This window comes from Protopterus annectens, chromosome 6.part0 (assembly GCF_019279795.1).
Source record: "Protopterus annectens isolate FY-2018-M chromosome 6.part0, PAN1.0, whole genome shotgun sequence".
Classification (NCBI taxonomy): domain Eukaryota; kingdom Metazoa; phylum Chordata; order Ceratodontiformes; family Protopteridae; genus Protopterus; species Protopterus annectens.
Window position 1 is genome coordinate 472,811,013 of NC_056737.1, and position 23,456 is coordinate 472,834,468.

The following is a 23,456-nucleotide window of genomic DNA, read 5'->3' on the forward strand; positions in this document are numbered from 1 at the left end:
AGGAGTAAGAATTCCCTAAGCCTCTTTTTGGAGTCAGAGTAATCCTGGCTTTCCCAGCGGAAATGCTCCCTAAGAGTGTGCAAGGTTTCCCCAAAAGAAAAATATTCTGTAGGGGAAGCACAGGGAGTGGAGTCCCCTGCATCAGAATCCTCATATAAGGGCAAATCCTGGTCATCAGAAAAAAACAGAAATTTCAGAATCCTGATCAGAAGAATCAGAAGGAAAATCAGTTCTAGGTCTCTTAGAAGGAGAAGGCTGGCTTCCCCTAATTAAAGTAATAAGGTCTTCAGCTATTCTTATCATTTGTTTTTTAGGCATATGGGCCAGACCATGCGGTTTGGACGTCAGTTTTCTAGGCGTGGGTCGAGTTTTAGGTCTTGAAGAAGAAGATGGCGTCGGTTTGAAATGCAAGTCTGTAGGCCTGAATACACCCTCAGAAGCCGGTGCCTGCACAGCAGCTCCAGACCCATACAAGGTAGAGACATCCGCAGGTTCCATGGTCGAAGAAGCATCTCACAGCATACCGGACTCCGAATGGGTCTCAGTAGAGGCCTGCGAACCTGAAGTAGCGGGTATCAGAGGCTGCAAAAGCATCTCACTGAGTACTGGCGACTAGCTTAACGGAAGTGTCGTCGGCAGCTTTGGACCTATGCGGTCTGTCTCTATCTTTATCTTTACGTTTTTTCGGAATGTCGGTAGTTGGATGGCTTACCAAAGCCATTTCTGGATAGTTAAACAGAGTACCAAAATAATTTGCAGCAAAAATAAACCGACAACGAATAGTTTGGGGGTTGAATAAGGCACAAAACTGACAGCGAGGGACATTGTGGTCTGGGCCTAAGCAAGGAATGCAGTACAAATGAAAATCTTTATGAGGTATTTGCTTTCCACAAGTAATACAATTGTTAACTTTTACTGACATCAGTTTAGAGCAAGAAAAAGGATCCCCAATGGGGTACTTAGCTTTTTTGAAGACTTCAGTTCTGAAACTCGAAAACTAAACTTTCAGGAGTCGGCCGACCGGCACTTGCGAACTGCTTCTGCTTCGGGCACCATGCGGCAAGAAAGACTGATGTAATGGCGCCGGCTGCATGTTTTATACCGCTGACAACCTGACGTCATGGAAGAAGAGCATCCAACGCAGGGATCCAAGACTTTGATATTCAGGCCGGCTGAAGGCTACCTGCAGGCAGACAACCCAAATGTAATGACTGCAACAGTGAAACACGAAGAACATATCTGCTCTTTGAGGAGAATCTGACAGATCCTTGATCAGATCTCTTTGCAATCTGGCAAAGTGACTAAGGTAATTCAGTGATCGAAGAGAAAAAGTTGCTGAAGAGAAGACATGCTTTCCTTATCTATTCATCGTCCTAGAATCCTTATTAGGAGGATGGATAGAACTAGTCTCGGAGAGTTCTTTTTTAGTGGCCACCACCACAACCATGGCTTCCACTGCTATACCCTTTGTCCAAAAGGTCTTGTCCTTTGGGGTGGTAATACACTTATCTGGCCTCTGAGGAGTGGGCTCTATGGTATCTGGGGTCTCCCATGCCTTCCGAGAAAGCAGGTCTATGAGCTCATCATAAGGCAGAGGAGGTTGAAGGGCAAGATCCAAAGAACTTCATGTAAACTGACACCTCGGCAGAAGAAGAGGAGGGCTGCCAATCACCCCTTTGCTTTAGAATCTCCATGATCTCTCCAAATGAAACCTCTTCAGTGGGTGATCATGGGGATCCTTCTGCGTCATCCAAGTTAAGAGTCTGGAGTGACGGACTCCTCAGACGAGTCTAGGTGCTTCCTCTTACAAGTTCTCTTCTGAGGGACCTCCTCATAGGGATATTCTGGCGAAGTTTCAGAAGAGGTGGGGACCCCACTGGGGGTCACCTAAGGCCTGGGATCTCTGCAGCCATGTGGAAGGGGATGAGATTAAGACACCTTAAAGATGCCCCTGGAACCAACAAACGAGTTGTTGGGTCCAAAGGAGCCCCCAGAGCAGAGAACAGCCACACCGAGGCAGAAGTAGGATCCAAACTCATCTGCACTGATGCCCCGAGAGGCAGAGTCAGATCCCATGAGATCCAAATCTGTTTCGAGGATCGGTGGGGAGAGTGTCAGATCCTAGAGGTCTCCTGATCCGAAGGAGCAGAGACACTCACAGCAGATGTTGGATCCGAAGAAATAGGAGGAGGCGCTGAAACAAACTGGATCTCAGAAACTTCTTGCTCCAAAGCGGAAGATCGGATCGGAGGAGGAATAGGCACCCTGGGGGTTTGCTCCGACTCTCTTGGGCTCGGATCCAGGATGAGTTCGGCTAAAGCAGGTGTCTTCAATAGTCTCTGCACCACCCTATCCACATCATCATCTGAAAGGGATCGGGTAGAATGAGAAGAAAGACAAGGAGACCTTGATTTGGTTAAAATGGTAGAAGGTGGTTTAGAGGTCAGAGTTTCCAATGATGAAGGCACAGAAGACTTAGAAGGTCTTGTCTGATCCAACTCAGGTCTGATTAAAGTTGTCGGAACAGAAATAGCTTTCATAGCCGACAATTTGGGTACTTTCCTTGATGGCTCTGAAGATTTATCAGAAGGCCTTTTTGGAGACTTTTCTGTCTTGTCTGCTGAAGAGAGGGCTTCAACAAAAGGAGATGGGAGAAGCCCTTTTGAAATCAATTTGTTTTTGCATTCTAGAAATACCCTTTGGTTAAATCCATGACACATGGAGCAATCTTCTGGGAGGTGCAGTGGTCCAAGACAATATACACAAAGGAAATGAGAGTCACTCATCAGCATTTTCTTTTCACATTTTGAACACTTTTTAAAGCCAAGAGGCTTGTGTTCCTTTTGAGACATATTCAGTATCACTTACTCTACAAAACTACTTGAGAGCAACCAAACTAGAAAGGCACTACTTTACAATTAACAAATAGCAGTAGAAACACTTTACAATATATGAAAACTATTTTTTTAAACTATAATAGCAACGGGGAGAAAAACAAGCCCTCTAATTAAAAATGTGCAATAACACACTTTTTAAGTACAAAAATGAAAGAGACACAGCAGAAGAAGGGAAGCCCTATAAATTTAAGAGAAAAACAGGACTGAGGCCCTCTAAGTTAAACTGACCTCAAAGTACAGGAATACACTAATGGTAACTACGCTAAGAGATCAAACAACAATTAAAAAAAAAAGTTTGATTTTAAGGGTAAAGGAGATAAAAAATATAAAGAGACTTAGCCCAGAGATGATCGACATCATCCATGCAGCATGGCAAACAACATTTCAGGTAGCATCCAGGTGCATCATGGAAAGGGTATAAGCCCATGAGCTTGGTTAAAGTCCTCCAGCTAGCAAACAGGCAGAGACTGATCTGCTGGATCGCAGCAGACCCCCCCCCCCAACTGTGAGAATTAGGACGACTGACAACATCACACTGAAAGTTATGCACTTACCATTAATGATACATCAATCTTGTCTGCTTCTGTCCTTCCTCAGCAATGGGTTACCAGATCCAACTAGGATCCCACTTCAGCCATTCTCAAACTTTGGATCCAAGGCTCAGACTCTTCCCCTTACCCACAATCCCCTGTAGACAGTAAATTACTTCAGATGGTGTTTGCTCACACCCTTTAATAAAATGAATACAGTATAACCAGAATAAAAAAAATACAGATAAAGCAATTATTCCTATCACAGGGCTTGAACAGTATATGACCAAGGTACGAAAAGAATAGTTGTGTAAAATCTTACCATAACCACAGATGCCCTTCTCTTCCATGTTACAGTATTGTTACTGTGGGATCCTCCACCTCAGATGACCTGAATGTCAGCTCCTATACAAAAGCTTTCAGCTTGGTTGCTGTTGGTGAGTGGGATGTCACACATAGAGCCATAAACCAGGGACCTTAAATGTGGCGACTGCATGCACAGACCTCAGAATTAATTGCCCAGTCAGACAGTAGCCTAGGAGATGCCAAAAGATGTCCTTCAGACTGCCCAGAAATGAACCTAGTGCTGGTAGGTGCTCTGTGAAGGCCCACAGACCTGTAGATATGAAACTAGAGGGTCAGGAGGGAAGGAATACTGCAACATGGAAGAGAAGGACATCTATGGTTATGGTAATATTTTACACAACTATTCTAGGTCCTTCTATTCTCATGTTGCAATATTCTTACTTTAGGACAGTACCACAGCTCAGGAAGGAGGAAGGGTGCAGACAGAGGTAGCGGATTCCAGAAATCCTTGCAGGATTGCCCTTGTGAAACCTGATCTGGCTCTGGAGAAATGGTCCAGTTTGTAATGCTTGGTGAAGGTCTGTATAGCGGACCAGGTGGATGCCTCAAGGATGGTAGCTGTGTCTAGGCATTTGAAGAAGACTTTGGAGAAAGCTACCACTCTAGTAGAATGAGCCCTGATCCACTGATTCAGGTCTTTTCCATGGTATAAGTAGCAGAAACAGACAGCTTTCCTGATCCAATGGGAAACAGTCTGTTTGGAGACTGCCTTGCCTAGGGCTCTGGGATGGAAGGAAACAAAAAGTTGATTTAATTTTCTGATGGACTTGGTTTTGTCCAGATAAAATCTTAGTTGTTTGTGAACATCCGGGGAGTGTAGTATTCTGTCACTGTCATTCTGGGAAGAGAAGAAGGTTGGTAAGTGAATGGACTGATTTACTGATTGCTCGTTGACCACTTTCGGCATGAAGGAGGGGATGGTGCACAGGGTCATCCTGTCTTTATGGAAGATAGTGTAAGAAGGGCATGCCATGAGTGCCTGCAACTCTGAGACCCTTCTTGCTGAAGTGAGGACTATCAGCAAAACAGTTTTCCATGTGCACATCAGGGATGCAGAAGTGGCTGGTCCAAATGGAGTCAGCGTAAGTTTCTCCATGATATAATTTAGGTCCCAGGGTGGTGCAGTAGGCTTTTTGGGTGGTCTTATGTTCAAGACCCCTTTTAAGAACAATTTAACATTCAACCTGGAGAGTAAAAAACGCTCCAGGTGTAGGCAGGCAGAGATATCAGTGAGGTTCACGTTCACTGAAGAGTATGAACAATCTGCTTTAATCAGCTCACACACATAAGCTAAAACTAAAGGGACATCCTATAGAAGGGGGTCCATATGACTATGTCTTATGTTCAAGACCCATTTTAAGAACAATTTAAAATCCAACCTGGAGAGTAAAGGAGGTTCCAGGTGTAGGCAGGCAGAGATATCAGTGAGGTTCACGTTCACTGAAGAGTATGAACGATCTGCTTTAATCAGCTCACACACATAAGCTAAGACTAAAGGGACATCCTATAGAAGGGAGTCCATATGACTTTGGAGACATAATTTGGAGACTCCCTCTCCCAATTAGAAATGTAGGATCTCTTTGTATTGGGTTTCCTGACCTACTGCAGGATAGAAAGCACGTCATCTGCATAGTGGTGTCTGAAGGTTACTAGAGGTTTATCACCCAGAGAGTAAAGCTCAGCATCTCTAGGTGTGGATTGATGACAGTTCCCTTCTGTTGTGTGAGTAGGTCCACTTTATGAGGTAACGTGTGGTGATTGCCCTTGGTGGGGGATTGTAGAAGGGGGAACCAATGCTGCCTTGGCCAGCATTTGGTGAAAACCCTTGGTGCAGTGGACAAAACAAATGGCAAAACAGTAAATTGAAAATGAGAGCAAGGCCCAGCAAAGCGTAAGTATTTCTTGTGGTTGGGTGTATGGGAATGTGGAGGTAAGCCTCCTTCAAGTCCAAAGTGGCCATGAATGCTTGTGGTGGGAATAGTGTACGCAGGAGGTCTGTAGGGACAGTATTCTGAAAGAGGGGACTTTTAGAAAAAGATTTAAAATGGATATGTCCAGGATAGGGCTCCATGGTTCATCCTTTTTGGAACTAGGAAAAGTCTGGAGTAGAAACCTTTTCCTTCTTGTCCTGATGGGATGGATTCCACGGTGCCTTGTGCCCGTAAATCCTGGATAATGTGGGGAATTAGGTGAAGCTGGTTTTTGGGTGGAAAAGGAATGCCCTGTGAGGTGGGTCTTTCCTGCCAAGATAGGAAATATCCTTTTTCCACTATTGTCAGCACCCAATGGTCTGTGGTGATTTCTTTCCAAAGGGGCAGACAGTGAGAGAGATGGGAAGATAGGGGGAGATATGCAAGGTAGTCACATATTGTTGCCATTATTTCTGTCCTGACAGGACTGTCTTTGGGCTTGCTGAGAAAAGGTAGTCCTTGAAGACGATTGCCTCCTAGTCTCTTTCCTATGCCTGGTAGAAGGAGTGGTTGTGGAGGGGGCCCTTCTAACACAGGATGTTTTGGCAGGATAATTTCTATAGTACTTAAGTATAGGAGATACCAGCAGGTGTTCAATATCCTCTAGCTCTTTGCTCTTATCCTGTAGATTTTTAAATAGTACAGCAGATTGCTTACCAAACAGAAGGTTATGATCAAGAGGAGTATCTAGGATTTTGGACTTAAAATCTTCTGGCAGTGGCTGGAGCCTAAGCCAGGAGTATCTACACAGAACTGATGCAGGTGCAGCTGATCTAGCAGAAGCTTCTGGTGCATCATAACTGCATCTAATGGATTGCCTGGCTACATAGGATGCCAGGGATAGCTTAGATGCTAATTCAGTTTTGTTAGGAGAGTCAGGCAGGGAGTTCAGAAGTGTAGAGGCTTGAGATGCCAGGTATATTTCACCATATGTGTTTGGTAGTTAATTGCTCTGAAAACCAATGTGGAAGAGGTATAAGTCTTCTTGGCCAGCCTATCCATAATTTTACTGTCTTTATCTGAAGGTAAAAGAGACAAAGAAGGCAGCAGTCTAGATTGTCTATCTGGAGCCACAGCTATAACAGCAGGGTCCGCCAAGAGGAGTTTTACTAGGAATTTGTGGTAATCAGGCACCTTATAGAAATGGTCTGATCTCTTTGGTCTGATCTCTTTGGGGCAGGTGGCTGAGAGTCAGGGTTCTTAGAGCAAGAAGCAAATGCATCAAGGTATGCAGGGATCACTGGAGGAATGTCTGTTGGGGAGGATGATTCAACCTGCAATGACTCAAACTATCTTTTTTATCTTTCTGTCATTTGGGAAGTATCCCATTTGAAGTATTCTTTCATCTTAGTGATAGTTTCACCCAATGTTATGTCCTCTGGAGGGGAACTTCCTTCCACAGAATTCTCATCTGGAGAATAATATTCCATGGGGGAGGCTATTTGGGATGAGTAGGTGATAGACTCCTCACAGCAAGAGGAGAGTGCCTCTTCTTCCTCTTCTTGGGGAATAGAGGGAAGGAGTGAGGTAGCAAAAGTAGGCATTGGGCTGAGCAATGGAATAGAGGAGGCTGTGGAGGATGAAGGCCTGCATCAGGGACTGAGTAAAAGACTGCTAGCCTGGTCGACTTTCAGGAGGGGTAGATAAATGTTTAGCTTTTTGTCTTCTTTTTGAAGGAGTTTTGGGAGACACTGTAGGCCTTGATTCTGGGGCCTTACCCAAAGGAAGGAGACTCAGATTCCTGAGATCGAGAAGGGCATCCGGTGTAACCCGGTTCCGCCTCAACATTGGGAATAACCGACTTCTGAGATATCTCCGGGGACGTGCTGGCCGGCGCTTTGGAAACGGCCACCTTGAGGGAAGCCGTCGAGGCAGACAACTCTAGCAGACGTTTCTCAACCCCTATATTGGCGGTTTGAGCAGCGTCCGATGATGGAGAGCCAGTGGTAATAGGCTGTAAAACGTTGGCCTTTTTGTTTGGTGGTTCCATCGGGTCGGCCAATTCCGGATCCATCTTAAGGGCTATCTTCTTACACCTTTGATTTTCTAAGTACGGGCTAAAGGCAGCCTGACGGCATCTAAGAGTTTTAGGCATGAAGGATTGGCAGATGGTGCAGGGAGTATTTTCGTGTTCCCGGCCTAAACAAACAAAGCTTATGCGGAATTTGACACCGGCATTTATCCTTCTTAGTGGACATCAACTAATGCAAAATCAGCAAACCAAGCTCAAGCAATTAATATAAGTAAGAAAGCCCCAATGGGGTACTTAGCTTTAGACACCTTGATAGAGAGAAGCAATGCGATCAACCTGACATTCGACTGGATCAGGAAAGTTCTGAGGTCTGTGCATGCAGACGTCACATTTAAGGTCCTTGGTTTATGGCCCTGTGTGTGTGACATCCCATGCACCAACAGCAACCAGGATAAAAGCTTTTATATAGGAACCGACGTTCGGGTCACCAGAGGTGGAGGATCCCACAGTAAGAATACTGCAACATGAGAATAGAAGGACATCAATTAGTGCAGTCTCTCCAGAAACAAAGGAAAATGACAGCTGGATGGGGGAAGGTGGGAAGGAAGTTGAGGAAAGAGAGAAGCAGATAAAATGGACCTATCATTATGGCAAGTACATAGCTTTCATATCGGATGTTGTCTTTTCCCCTCAATGAATGGGACAGACCTTCCCAACTGCCATAAATCTTGGGAGGTCTCATGGAAGGATATTCCAGAGTACAGCCAAACCAAAGGAAGCTCTAGACCTTGACTATAAATCCAACTAATATTGAGATATGAAGGTAAGGACAGTCAACCACGTAGCTGCAGCACAAACATCATCAATTGGTACTGTAGAGAAAAAGGTAAATGGGGGCAGCAACTGAAGGAGTAGAATGAGCCTTAGGAGATCCAGGAAAGGACAATCTTGTCTAGTTGTAGACGTGGGAAATATATTCAGACAGCCAGCAGGAAAGAGTTACCTTAAAAATTCTTTTATCCAATTTTGATGGGGAAAAGGAAAAACAACTAGTCAGATTTTCTGACATTCGTACTATAGCATAAGTGAAACCTGAGTCAATGATGGATGTTCAGAAGGTGTAACATACTCTCCTTTATTGGCAAAGCATGGAGAGAAAACAAGGAGGTTGAAAGACTGTTTGAATGATGATTCAGAAGCCACCTTAGGAAGAAAGGAGGGGTTTGTTCTCAAAGTGACTCGATTCTTCAGGAAAACCAAGTAAGGAACCTAACAGGAAAGAGTGTGGAGCTATAATAGTCTTTGTGCAAAGGTAACTTCTACAAAAAACATTTTTTCCAAGAAGGTTATTTCAAATCAACTGTAACTGCAGGTTCAAAACAGGGTCTTGTCAAAGCCTGCAGAAGGATGGTGATGTCCTGAGGGGGGAGCAGGATCTCTAAGGGGGAGGAACTGCAGTAGAAAAGTGCCCCTTAAGAAGGCCTTAGAACATTTTAGTGAAGCAATGGGTGATTGATTTTCCCCAATGCGAAAACTGGAAATAGCTGCCAAATGAACTTTTATAGTAGAGGTAACTATAACTACTGTAAAAAATAGAAGCCAGAAATTCTAAGATAGCCAAGACACAGACTGAAAACACAGCCAAATTCCTACTAGAAGCCCAGAAAGAAAATCTTTTCCATTTACTTTTGTAAATCTTCCTGGTTGAAGGTTTCCTGTGAGTAAGCCAGAATGTGTACAACTTGGGATAAAAGCCTGGAGTGCCTAACCATCATTGGAACTAGAGAAACCATGTGATCAAATTGTGGGTTTCTATGTCCAGGTGAGGCTTTCTGGAAGAAAGAGAAAGTACAGTTGTGTACACTTACCATAAATGCAGATGTTCGAGTGTATTCACTGTTGCAGTAATCACCTGTGGGTTAGCCCTACTGTGGTAGTCCTCAGCCGGCCCGAATACCAGAGTCAATGTCTTTCTGCATCGGTTGCAGTTGCCTGTAGTCTGACGTCAGGTCATCAGTGCTATAAAGCAAAGCAGCCAACGTCATTACATATGTTTTTCTTGCCATAACCCATCAGAAGCACAAGGAAATAAAGTAAAGTGGTCCTGGTGACTAAAAGCCACCATGGGAAGCTCAAGTCCCACTAGGGGAAGAGGATATAAGGGGGGTGGAGGTAGGGAAACCAGGACTGCAACAGTGAATACACTCGAACATCTACATTTATGGTAAGTGTACACAACTGTACTATGTTCTTTTTGTTTCACTGTTGCAGTCATCACCTGTGAGAGGATTCCCAAAGCTGAGGAGAGGGGTGGAAGGATAGATTAGAGCCCTAGGCATGGGTCAGCAAGCCATGCAGACTGCAGAGGCAAACCTTGCCCTAGATTTTAGAAAAAACAGGTAGGTGGTAATGCTTTGAAAAGGTATGGACAAAGGTCCAGGTGGCAGCTTCCAAGATGTCCCTGATGGGGACTCCTGGGAGGAAGGCCGTGGAAGTGGAATGGGTACGAACAGACTTGGGGGGGGGGCATTCTCATGTAGTCTGTAGCAGAAATCGATACAGTGTGATATCCATTTAGAAATGGTTTGCTTGGAAATGGGCTTCCCCTCTGTCCCTGGGGCAAAGCTGACAAGCAGCTGGTCTGTTTTTCTGAAGGGTTTAGTACAGTCCAGATAATATCTGAGCTGTCTGTGCGGTTACCTATCAAAACATCTACTCTTCATAACATCTAAACTCAAAACATCAAGACCATAACATCTAAACTTCAAAACATCTAAAACTCATAACATCGAATCTCAAAACATTGAAAACTACAAAGCAACTTTGTACAATTACAAAGCAAGAGTGGGTCCCCCCATTTGTTGATATACCACATTACTATGGTGTTGTCTGTCTTTATAAGGAGGACCCATGGCCTGAGATGGGGTTTGAAGGATGTCAGAGCCTTTTGTACTGCCATCATTTCTTTCTGATTGATGTGTAAGTGAAGGTGCTAGGCATCCCAAAGACCTTGGGTGCACCTGCCTGATAGATGAGTGCCCCAAGTAATGTCTGAGGCGTTAGTGGTGATGGACTGGCCAGTAGGGCAGAGGATGAAGGGAAGACCCTTGTTCTTGGCACAGGCCTCTGCCCACCAGAGAAACTCAGCCTTTATACATGGAATCACAGGGAGAGAGGTCTCTAGAGACTGAGAGTGCTTGCACCAAAGGTTCCTTACGTACCAGTGAAGTTTTCTCATGTGAAGCCTGGCCAGAGGAATTAGAAGGATGCAAGATGCCATGTATCCCAGGGCTTGCAGGAACTTCCTCATAGTGAGGTGACTTCTGGAAGCCAGCTGGTTAAAGCAGAGAGGCAGGAAGCTCTGTTTTTATGGGAATAAGAAGGCCATTTGGGATGCTGTGTCTAGCAGGGCTCCCAAGAAAATGATCTTCCTCGTGGGGGGTTGCTTTGATTTCTTCTTGTTGATGGTGAACCCTAGGGAAGTTAGGAGTGATTTGACAAAGAGAAGGTCCTGGAGCAGCTTTTCTTTGCACTCTGCCTGAATGAGGCAGTCGTCCAGTTAAGGGTAAATCTGAATATTTTTTTGTCAGCAAAATGCTATGGTTGGGGCTAAGCATTTGTTGAATACTCTGGGTGCAGTAGATAAGCCAAAGAGCAGCGCAGAGAACTGAAAGTGTTGTGATCCTGCTTTGAAGCGCAGGAATTTCCTGCAGGATTCCTTTACAGGGATGTGGAGGTAGGCATCTTTTAGGTCTAGAGTCACTAGTCAGGCATTTTTGTTAGCAAAGGCAGCAGCTGCTGCAAAGTGAGCATTTTGAATCTGGGGACCACCAGGGAGTTGTTCAGAATAGATAGATCCAGGATGGGGCACCAAGTGCCCTCTTTTCTGGGAACAAGGAATAGTCTGGAATAAAAGCCTTTGCCTACCTGATCTGGGGGGGGACAGGTTCTACTGCCCCCTGGGATATGAGAGAGTTTGGACCTGTTTCAATGCCTCTGCCCACTGATTTGGAGACAAGTCGAGGTATCCTCTTGGAATTGGGAGTTCGCTGAAAGAGAATTTGTACCCCTGAAAAATTATCTTTAAAACCCACTGGTCCTTTGTTACAGAAAGCCAATTTTCTTTGAAGAGGGATAGCCTTCATCCAAGTTTTTGGTGAGTGAAGGGAGGGCTGGGGGGGGGGGGGAGTCATTGTGAATTTTTGCCATAGAAGGGTGGCTTATAACTCCCTGACTTTGGGGCGGAAGTGGTCCACTATTTGCTTCTCTGCTGGCCCTGGGATAGGGGCTTGGATGGTCTGTCCCTGCGTGGCTTACTTTGACCCTGTCTGCTAGGTGCAGGGAAGAACCAGTGCTTAGAGGGAAAGTTCCTGCTGAACCTGGGAGGCTGAACCTGAAAGAAATCTTTTACTGTTTGCATAGATTTTGCTTTGTCTTTCATTTTTTTAAGCACCTCCTCTGCTTTTCCTCCAAACAAGTGCTCCTTATCCAGGGGTGCATCAATAAGTTTAGACTTGACATGACCAGGGTGAGGTTGTTCCTTCAGCTATGCATGTCTCCTAATGACAGATCCTGTCACTGCTGCCCTGCTAGAGGCTTCTAGGGTGTCATATCCACAGCGTAATGAGTGTTTGGCCACTTGACAAGCAGAGTGCAGTAAATCTGCTAACTCTTTTGAATTGGCACAGTCAGGAAAGGTAGAAATCTTTTATTTTAACCGTTCCAAAGTGTGTTGCTGATATTTTAACATATGGAACTCACAATTCAGTGCTCTGATAGCTAAGGTTGCAGAGGTGTACACTTTTTTACCCCATCTGTCCAAAGCTCTGGAGTACCTGTCAGAAGGAATAGGATTCTTGGCAGAACTAGTCTTAGCTCCTTTAGGTCCCTGTGTAATGACCTCTGGGTCTGCAGCAGGATTTCTTACAAGTATTTGTGAGAATCCGGTACTCTGTAATACCCATCAGGTTTACTGGGAGCAGGTGGGAGGACATTAGGGGGTAAGCTGGATTCATGGAAAACATCATCCACCACTTCTAAAATAGGGGGGATGGCCAGGGGTCTGTGTTGGGGCAGGTCCAGAAACTCTCCAAGTCTTTCCTTAGACTGGAGGAAGTCCTGACATTCCCACTGGAAATGTTCCCTGAGAGCGTGAAGGGTTTTCCCGAAGGATAGGTCCTCTGGAGGGGAGGCAGAAGGGATGGATTCCTCTGCATCTGAATCCCCATAAGCAGTCAGAGGTTGCTGTTCCTCTTCAAAATCTGAATAGTCAGATTCCTCAGAATCCTGTTCTGTCACAATTTCTGGAGAAGAGTGCCTTTTCCTTTTGAAAGTTGTTGCCTGACTACCCTGGATAAGGGAGATGAGATCCTCTGCCACTTTAAGCATTTGTGCTTGGGGTGGTGGAGCAGGAGCAAGATGGTGGCTATAGGCAGATTTTCGAGGGGTGGCCTGGCCTCCAGGCCAGAGAGAATCTATCGGTCTGAGAGAAACTGTAATTGGATGAGAAAACGTCACTTTTTGTCTAGATTTGGTAGTGAGAAAGGCCTCATCGGAAGCCGGTGCCTGTGTCGCAGATCCAGACCCAACCGAGGCAGAGACAGCCAAAGGCTCGGAAGACGAAGAAGATTTCTGCAGCATACCGGACTCTGAAAGGGTCTCGGTAGAGGCCTGCATGGATACTTAATCGGGCATCAGAGGCTGCAAAAGCGCCTCACTGAATTCCAGAGAACTGACAACCTGCTTAGCGGTAGCATCATCGGAAGACTTAGCCTTGTGTGGTCCATCTCTACCTTTATCTCTGCGTTTTTTTTGGAATGTCCACTGATTTTTGGCTGAAGGACGCCACATTGGAATGTGAAGACGGAACATGAAAATAACTGTCTACAATAAGAGCTCTGCAGCGAATGGTTCTTGCATTAAAGAGGGCACACAACCGGCAATAGGGGATGTCGTGGTCTGGGCCTAAACAAGTGACACAGTAAGAATGGAAGTCTCGGTATGGGATCTGCTTTTTCGGACATCAGTTAGTGCAAGAAAAAAGGGTCCCCAACAAGGTACTTTAGCCTTAAACGTTTTCAGCTGAAATTCAAACTCTGGTAGCAACCAACTGGCACTCGTGCGAACTGCTTCTGCTACGGGCTCCATGGCGAGAAAGACTGATGTAATGACGTCGGCTGCCTTTCTTTATAGCACTGATGACCTGACGTTAGACTACAGGCAACTGCAGCTGACACAGAAAAACAATGACTCTGGTATTCAGGCCGGCCAAGGGCTACCACAGCAGGGATAACTCACAGGTGATGACTGCAACAGTGAAACACAAAGAACATCATCCGGAGCACTGTCCAACACCTAAGGAGGGTGAATCATATGAGACCTCTGTGGCTTTGCTCCATGTTGACTTCTGTAGAAACCTTGGGATGAGGTTTGGATGGATAGGCAGAAAGGAAAGTGGGAGGCCAAATCAAGTGCAGGTAGGAGCATCCCCTGGAGACTCCTTCTCTTTGGGGATTAGACTAAAGTACTCAATACATTTGATGCTGGCAGTGGAAGCAACGAAGTTGCATCTGTGGTCACTGTGGCCTAGGGATAGGCAACAACAAAGGAACAGCTCTGAGATACAACTGAAATTCTAGCCACCACTGAGTATGAGTTTTAAAATTTCTCATGAGGGACACAGGAAAACTCATAGGTTGACATCTCACTGACCGCAGAACTGCAAATGTCCACTGCAGCATCCTTATATGAAATCCAGCTAGGGAACTAAAATAATGGGGCTGCCATCAAGCCAAAAATATGCAAAACTGACCTTGCTTGGGACTTCCGATGGGAGAGTACTGCTACTGCCTGTTGCTGGAATGTGAGAAAGTACAGTTGTGTACACTTACCATAGATGCAGAGTGTATTCACTGTTGCAGTCATTACATTTGGGTTATCTGCCTGCAGGTAGCCCTCAGCCGGCCTGAATATCAAAGTCTTGGATTCCTGCATCAGATGCCATGACGTCAGGTCGTCATGGGTATAAAACATGCAGCCAATGCCATTACATCAGTTTTTCTTGCCCCAGATGTCAGGTGCCCCCACAATGAGAAGCAATTATATGATATGTTACACCTCCATCAAAAAGCAAATACACCAGAAAGCTTAAAACAAGAAGCAAAGGTAGAGCCAAGAGAAGCCAGGGGGCTGGAGGGAGGGTAACCAGGACTGCAACAGTGAATACACTTGAACATCTACATTTATGGTAAGTGTACATAACTGTACTACGTTCTTCGTGTTTCACTGTTTCAGTCATTATATTTGGGTTGATCCCCAAAGCTAAGTAAGGGAGGATGAAGTTAAAGAGCATTAGGGCCAGCTATTAAGCCCTGCAAGACTGCAGTGGCAAAACCAGCTCTGGATTTAGAAAAAATGGGCATGTGGTAATGCTTGGTGAAGTAAAGAGCTCCAGGTAGCAGCTTCTAGGATGTCCCTGGTAGGGACTCCTCTGAGAAAGGCTGTAGAGGCAGATGCAGCCCTAGTGGAATGTGATCTTATCCCCTGTGGGGTAGGTTTTCCATTTTGCTTATAGCAGAAATTAATGCAATGGGCTATCCATTTAGAAATGGTTTGCTTTGAAATGGCCTTCCCCTCTGCCCCTGCAGCAAAGCCAACTAGAAGGTGTTCAGATTTTCTGAGAGGCTTAGTCCTGTCCAAATAAAAACTAAGTTGTCTGTGCACATCCAAAGAGTGCAAAATTCGTTCTCCTTTGTTTTGTGGATTAGGGAAAAAAGTAGGCAAATGAATGGACTGATTTAGGGCCACACTAGACACCACCTTGGGCATAAAGGAAGGATTGGTCCTGAGGGAAACCCTATCTGCTTGAAATATAATGAAGGGCTCTACTGCCATGAGGGCCTGTAATTCAGACACTCTTCTTGCTGAAGTGATGGCTAGAAGGGTGTCTGTTTTCCAAAAAGGAATTTCAACTCTGCAGTTGCAGCTGGTTCAAATGGAGGGACAGTGAGCTTTTCCAATACAAAGTTAAGGTTCCACGCAGGAGTAGGGGCTTGTCTGGGGGGTCTTAAATGTTTAGCCCCTCTGAGGAATTGTTTTAGCAGGGGGTGAGAAAAGACAGGAGGTTCAGTATTATAATGTGCTGAAATGGCAGAGGCATGAATTTTAATTGACGAGAAGGACAGGCCCTTGTGGAGCATTTCTGTTAAGTACTGAAGAATATGAGGTAAACTGGGCACCGTTTTACCCATCCGCTGAGTCTGGCTCCAGGAATAGTATCTTTTCCACTTTTCAGCATAGGATTTTCTAGTACTAGGCCTCCTTGCTTCCAGAATGACATCTAGCACCTGCTTACTGAGGGATGCTATTGGAGAGCTGAAGGAATTAGCCAGGCTGCAAGGTTCAGGGTTTGAAGCTGAGGAAAGAGAATCTGGCCCACCTGCTGGGACAGCAGGAAAGGTGTCTGAGGTAGGTGCCATAGCTCCAGCAGTACCATACTGCACAAGAGGGGGTACCAGTGCTGGCGAGGCCAGTCTGATGCAATCAGTTTTGTCCTTGGCTTGTCCTGTTTGATCTTTAGCAGAACCTTCGAGAGGAGAAGCAGAGGTGGAAAGGCATAAACCGAGAGGCTTTCCCAGGTAAAAGACAGGGCATCTACTTTCCAAGCTTGATTGCGGGGAGTCCTTGTGCAGAATTTGTCCAACTGGTAGTTCTGAGGGGAGGCAAACAGGTCTATCTCTGGAGTACCCCATTTCTTCCTAAAGAGGCTGAATATTTTTGGTTCCAGTTTCCATTCATGTGGGTCAATGAGATTTCTGCTTAGGTTGTCTGCCAGTGAATTTAGCTTGCTTGGCAGGAACTGAGCTTGTAGGTACACTTGGTAGCTAAAGGCTGTGTTCCACAGAGCCATGGCTAGTCTGCAGAGAGGGTACGAGTGGGTTCCTCCCTGCTTATGTTCCACATAACTGTGGTGTTGTCTTGTCTTTATCAATAATTGTCCTGGAAGGATGTTGTCTTTGAAGGCTGTCAGGGAATTCTGTACAGCTAACATTTCTTTTTGGTTGATATGCAGGTGCATCTGACTCGGGTTCCATTTGCCCTGAATGCACTGCCCTGCCAAGTGAGCCCCCCATGCATAGTCTAATGTGTCTGCAGTCAGGGTTTGGGCGGCAGGGGGTAGATTAAAAGGGAGCTCCTTGTTGAGGTGGCAGGCCTCTGCCCACCAAAGGAACTCTGTCTTTATACAAGGAATGATAGGAATAATTGATTGCAGGTCCTGAGAATGCTGACATCATAGGCTTTTTAGATACCATTGTAGTTTCCTCATATGCAGTCTTGCATATGGAATTAGTAGAATGCAAAAGGCCATGAACCCCAGGGCTTGCAAAATTTTCCTTGCAGATAGTTGGGTCTTTGTGGCCAGTAGTTTGAAATAGGCTGTCAAATAAACTTGTTTCCCTGGCGTGAGGTAAGCCATCTGGGAAGTTGTGTTCAAGCTTGCTCCCAGGAATACAATCTGTTGGCAACGTACCAGATGAGATTTCTTTTCGTTTATGGTGTACCCCAGCTAAGTTAGAAGTTTCTTTACAAATGCCAGATATTTTAATACCATGCCCTGGCTTTCTGTTTGAATTAGACAATCGTCCAGGTATGGGTATATTTGAATATTTCTCTGCCTGCAAAATGCAATGGTTGGAGCTAGACACTTTGTGAATACCCTGGGTGCATTAAGGGATGTGCAGAAAACTGATGCATGGAGCCTACTCTGAAGCATATGTATTTCTTGCAAGATTCCCTTATTGGAATGTGCAGGTAAGATTCCTTTAAGTCTAAGGTTGCCAATGAAGCATTTTTGCCTAGCATAGGAAGCAGCTGTTGAAGTGTTAGCATTCTGAATTTTGGGATTACCAAAAAGGTGTTTAGAATATAGAGGTCCAGGATAGGATGCCAGGAGCTGTCTTTTCTGGGTACTAGGAAAAGTCTTGAGTAAAAACCTTGTCCTCTTTCTTCTGCTGGGACAGGATGAATAGCCCTGATACTTAGAAGAGAGAGAACCTGCTGCTGAGCCTCTGTCCACTGGCTTGGGGGTAGGTCTGGCCAACTGTTTGGGGTTGTTGAGGTGTGGAAGTGGAATCTGTATCCTTAGAAAACTATATTTAAAACCCATTTGTCCTGGGTAATGAGTTCCCAGTTTTTTACATGCAGTGCGAGCTTTCCCCCTAATGGAGCAGGCAGTTGAGCAGGGCTTGGAAGGGTTAAGGTTAAGTCATTGTGACACTTTTCCATAGGGGAGTGTCTTACTACTTCCAGCTTTGGAAATGGGAGCCCCCCACTGCTTAGGCCTGTGTTTACCTTGAGACTGTAGCCTAGGTGGTCTGCTGTTCCTGTGTTTGGACTGAGAAGGCCTGGAAGAGACTGGAAAGGACCAGTTCTTAGAAGGCCAATGCCTGCTAAATCTGGAAGGCTGCACTTGCAGGAACAGTTTGCATAGATTTAGCTTTTTCCTCCATCTTTTTAAGAACAACAGGCGGTCTTGACATGATCTGGCAAGTTTTGCTCCTTAAGCCAAGCATGCCTTCTAAGTACAGACGCAGTGACAGCAGCCCTGCAAGATGCTTTTAAAGAGTCAAAACCACACTGCAAAGTATGTTTACCAGCTTGTTCAGCAGAATGTATTAAATCCTGTAATTCTTTATGTTCAGCACAGTCAGGAATCAACATAATTTTCTGTTTAAGTAGTCCGATAATATGCTACTGGTACTTTAACATATGATTATGGCAATTTAAGGCCCTAATGGCCAAAGTAGCAGAAGTGTATACCTTCTTACCCCATCTGTCCAAGGCCCCAGAATCTCTATCAGAGGGGGTAGGGTTTTTGGAAGCAGTAGCCTTAATGCCTTTTGGTCCTTGTGAAATGGTCTCTGGATCCACAGTAGGATTCTTGAAGAGGAACTTGTGAGAGTCAGGTACGCTGTAATACCGGTCAGGTTTTCTGGGAGCTGGAGGTGAAGTGTCTGGGGCCACGCTAGATTCCAAGAAAGCATCTACAATGTCCAGAATAGAAGGGATAGCTAAAGGCCTGTGTTGAGGGTGGAGTAAAAATTCTCTAAGCCTCTTTTTGGAGTCAGAGTAATCCTGGCTTCCCAGCGGAAATGTTCCCTAAGAGTGTGCAAGGTTTCACCAAAAGAAAAATCTTCTGGAGGGGAAGCACAGGGAATGGAATCCTCTGCATCAGAATCCTCACAGGTAGAGAAGGGCAAATCCTGCTAATCAGAAGAAACAGAAATTTCAGAATCCTGATCAGAAGAATCAGAAGGAAAATCAGTTCTAGGTCTCTTAGAGGGGGAAGGCTAGCTTCCCCTAATTAAAGTAATAAGGTCTTCAGCCATTCTAAGCATTTGTTTTTTAGGCATATGGGCCTGACCATGCGGTTTGCATGTCGGTTTTCTAGGTGTGGGTCAAGTTTTAGGCCTTGATGAAGAAGATGGCATTGGTTGGTACCTGCACAGCAGCTCCTGACCCATCCAACGTGGAGACATCCGTAGGTTCCACAGTCGAAGAAGCATCTTGCGGCATACCGGACTCCAAATGGGTCTCAGTAGAGGCCTGCGAATCTGAAGTAGCGGGTATCAGGGGCTGCGAAAAGGGTTCAAGTGAATGAGGCTGCGAAAGTGCCTCACTGAGTACTGGCAAACTGGCGACTAGCTTAACGGAAGTGTCATTGGCAGTTTTGGACCTATGCGGTCTGTCTCTGTCTTTATCTTTACGTTTTTTTGGAATGTCAGTAGTCAGATGGCTTACCAAAGCCATTTCTGGATAGTTCTACCTAGTACCAAAATAATTTGCTGCAAAAACAGACTGACGATGAATAGTTTGGGGGTTGAATAAGGCATAAAACTGACAGCGAGGGCCTCGTGGTCTGGGCCTAAGCAAGGAATGCAGTACGAATGAAAATCTTTGAGGCATTTGCTTTCCACAGGTACGACAACTGTTAACTTTTACTGACATCAGTTAAGAGCAAGAAAAAGGATCCCTAATGGGGTACTTAGCTTTTTTTGAAGACTTCGGTTCTGTAATTTGAAAACAAAAATTTCAGGAGTCGGCTGACCGGCACTTGCGAACTGCTTCTGCTTCGGGCACCGCACAACAAGAAAGACTGATTGTAATGGCGTCAGCTGCATGTTTTATACCCCTGACGACCAGATGTCATGGAAGAAGAGAGAGCATCCAATGCAGGAATCTAAGACTTTGATATTCAGGGTGGCTGAGGGCTACCTGCAGGCAGATAACCCAAATGTAATGACTGTAGCAGTGAAACACGAAGAACATCCCTGGATTCTGGTATTCTAGCTATCTGTAACTCTGTATCCAGCTGTGCTCTAGTGAATTCTGTGGCTTGAACAAGATGAAGTTTGGACTTAGCTGTGTCAACACATCCCTAGTTGTGAGCAAAGATGGAGTAAGGAGTCACTGGCCTGAGAGAATTTCCTGGTGGAAGTGGTTACAAGGCAATCATCCAGGTATGGAACATTCTGAATACACAAATCCAAGCACTTTAGCAGTTTCTTCTTTTATTAGCTAAGCGATCTGGTACCTGGATGGAACATTCTGAATCCTATTAGACTGAGATGAGCTGCAACCACTGCCATGCACTTGGTTACACCCGAGGGGCTGAGATGAGACCAAAAGGTAGGGCTCTGAACTGGAAGCGACTGGCTCCCAGACGGAAATGGAGAAAACTCCTGGACCATCTATCCATCTTTATGTGGCAGTATACATCCTGGAGGTTTACTGATCACATCTAATCATCCTTTCTCAATAATGGCAGGATGGACTGTGCCATAACCAACTGGAATTCCATCGGTTTCACATATTGGTTCAAGTGAATGAGGTCCAAAATTGGCCTGGTCCCTGTTCTTTTTTTAGCACCAAAAAGAATCTTGACTAAGCTCTGGATCCTTGCTAGTCTGGTGGGACCTCTTGATTGACTTGATTGTCCAGCAGTTTTTTTACTTTTAGTAATGCTACCTACTGTTGAGAGGTGCTACATTCAGAAGTTTCCTTGAATACAGGGTTTGAGAGAGAAAGGGAATCATGTAACTTCTAGTTACAATCCTTTGCATCCATGCATCTCAGATGATGGACATTCAGGCCATGGGGTTCAGGGGTAAGCTCACCAAACTGCCTCCAGAGTGTGGTAATCAGACAAATGATCAGAAGTTTTGGAAAGACTTATCAGAGAAAGGACTCCAAAAGTCTTGGTTCTGTGGACCATATCTGTTGTGGGATTGATATCAATTATGATCCCCCCACCTTGGGGGTAGGGCCCATCATCAAAAGCATCGGGTGCAAAACCTTGAGATTTGTGGAACCACATTTACTTCCCAACCTTCTTGTATCTGAAAAAGGTATTTGAGGAGGGGGTGATTGAAGAAAAACGTATTCCCACAGCAAATAAGGTTTTGCCCTCCTGCTCACTTTTGAGCAGAGTCGCTTTCACTTCAGGTCCAAAAAAGCTGAAGCCATCATAAGGAGCATTGATAAAGGACATTTTTAAGTGTTCTGCAAAGTCACAGAGATGCATTCAGGTGTGCTGCCTGATGGCTATGCCAGTGCCTGCTGCTTTCAACATGCCATCACCCATGTTTGATATTAGCCACATTGATATGTTTGGCAAGGACTGAAAGGTGGCCAGCTGCATGTCTACAGATTTCTTCTCTGCAAATAAGGACACAGACAGGGATTTGGATAGCTCCTAAGTCAAATCCCTCTGAAAGCATGTTACATGAGACAGATAATTCAGTGCCCTGACATCAAAGATTTCTGAAGCATATACCTGCTTCACAAACCTATCTAATGCCCTGGACTACCCTCATTAGGGAGATAGTGTAGCTTGCCTCAAAAAAACTCCTTCTTGGTGGCTACTGCCACCACCAAGGGAATCCACGGTGGGACCCTTGCTCCAAAAGCAATCTTCAGGTGATACCTAAATCTTGTTTTACTTCCAGGGGATGGGTTTGATTACATCTGGTTCCTTCCAAGCCCTCTTAGGGACCAAATTCACCAACATGCCCACAGGAGGGACCAACTATAGCAACTATAACAATAATGACCCTATAACTAAGAGTGGCAAAAAATACACCACCACCACCAGAGAATAGCAAAAATGGTTTGAATGAATCCAATGGGATAGGGTCAACAAATGCCAAAAAGTCCAAGAAAAATAAACTTTTTTTGTAATACAGCAGAAAAAAGGGGAGATAGGTAGACAAAGAAAGGGCCAAGTAAATTACTAGGAGCAATTAACTGGAAGTATATCAAAAAAGCTATCACTGAAGCTGTGACCAAAGACATCACGTCTGATGCAAACAAGTGGCAAATAAGATCTGAGGTAATTTGCTAACTACAGGGGATTGTGGGTAATGGGAGGAGCCTGAGCCTTGGATCTAAAGTCTGACAGTGGCAAATTCGGTTCCCAGTCAGATTCTGGAATGGAAGTCAGATTCTGGAATGGATGGAAGAGACAACGTCAGATAACATATTTTAAGCAGCACTGTTACACAACTGCCTTAACTGTCTTACAGAGGATGCCGAACCATCAGGCTATCATTACATTACCTCACAGATATAAAGAAAGTGGCATTTCTTTAAAGCTGAAGTAAAAACATGAGAATCCAAGTTTACTTCAAGTACTAAATTAACCAACATAGTGCACAATTTAAACAAGTAAAACAACCTAAATAATTGCTGAGTTCATGGTTGGCATTGTGACAGTTATGAAAATATAGGTTTCAGTAGGGGAAATGGAAAGCAGAAATCTGTAATGTCTACCTAGGTGATCACCCTTCCAGCTGACTACAGTCATTGAACAAGAAAAGATGACTGTCTGCAAGCATGCGGAGAACAAGTCAGAGACTCTGGAGAAGAAGTAAACATTGATATATCACTGTACACCCACCTGAACTTGGTGAATCCGGTAAGCTTCATTTGCATTTTTCAAAGCTTGCGACTTGTAATATTCACTGTCTGAGGTAGGAGAAAAAAAAAATAATAAATGTCTAGAATTACACCAGCCTACATGGACAGAGACTGAATGTTTTAAAACAATACTTCCTTAATTGTATTATTTACCCAAAGAGGAAACAGTGATGTAAGGACTAGCCTTGTAGCGAAACAAAACATTGCCAAATGTGCCATACCTCAAACTAAATCCATTAAGGGACCAAAACAAGGCAGCAAAATGTACTTCCTGTGACTGTCAGAATTTAAAATGTGTGCCAATAAGAGATGACACGTCTCACGAAAACACCAGGTTGGAAAGGTTGCAACTTAAATTTGTGTATCTTCAGGCACTCAGCTGACAGTGCTGACATCATACAAGAACTTCATCAGCCAGATGGCATCAAAACTGCATATTTTCAAGCAAATCCCAAAAGCCAAAATGTACTCCTCTTTCCTTACTGTCAAACTAAACTAAAAACATCCAAGCACCTTCAGTTGGGAGCAGGCTTCCCTAGCCCTCAACAGTTACATATTCAGTAACATAAAAGGAAGCATAGAAACTTCAACCTCTTTGTAGCTATTTATTTACTTTTGTTAGTTAACAGGCAGGTAGGCAGTCTGGTCCATGTACTATTTTCAACTACAACTACAATTACAGCCAGGAGTGTCATTTAACATTCCAGGTATGAAAGAATAAAGACAACTTAAAGAAAAATACAAA

The 23,456-nt window shown here is 44.7% G+C and overlaps 1 protein-coding gene across 1 annotated transcript in view; it reads right to left on the reverse strand.

Moving 5' to 3' along the window:
• The window catches only part of INO80 (INO80 complex ATPase subunit), a 2,478,170-nt gene that overhangs the window by 1,284,319 nt on the left and 1,170,395 nt on the right, over positions 1-23,456 (reverse strand). The window contains exon 13 of the mRNA XM_044074204.1: positions 22,692-22,759. Within this exon, the coding sequence (XP_043930139.1) occupies positions 22,692-22,759 (68 nt within the window). The remainder of the gene's footprint in view (positions 1-22,691; positions 22,760-23,456) is intronic.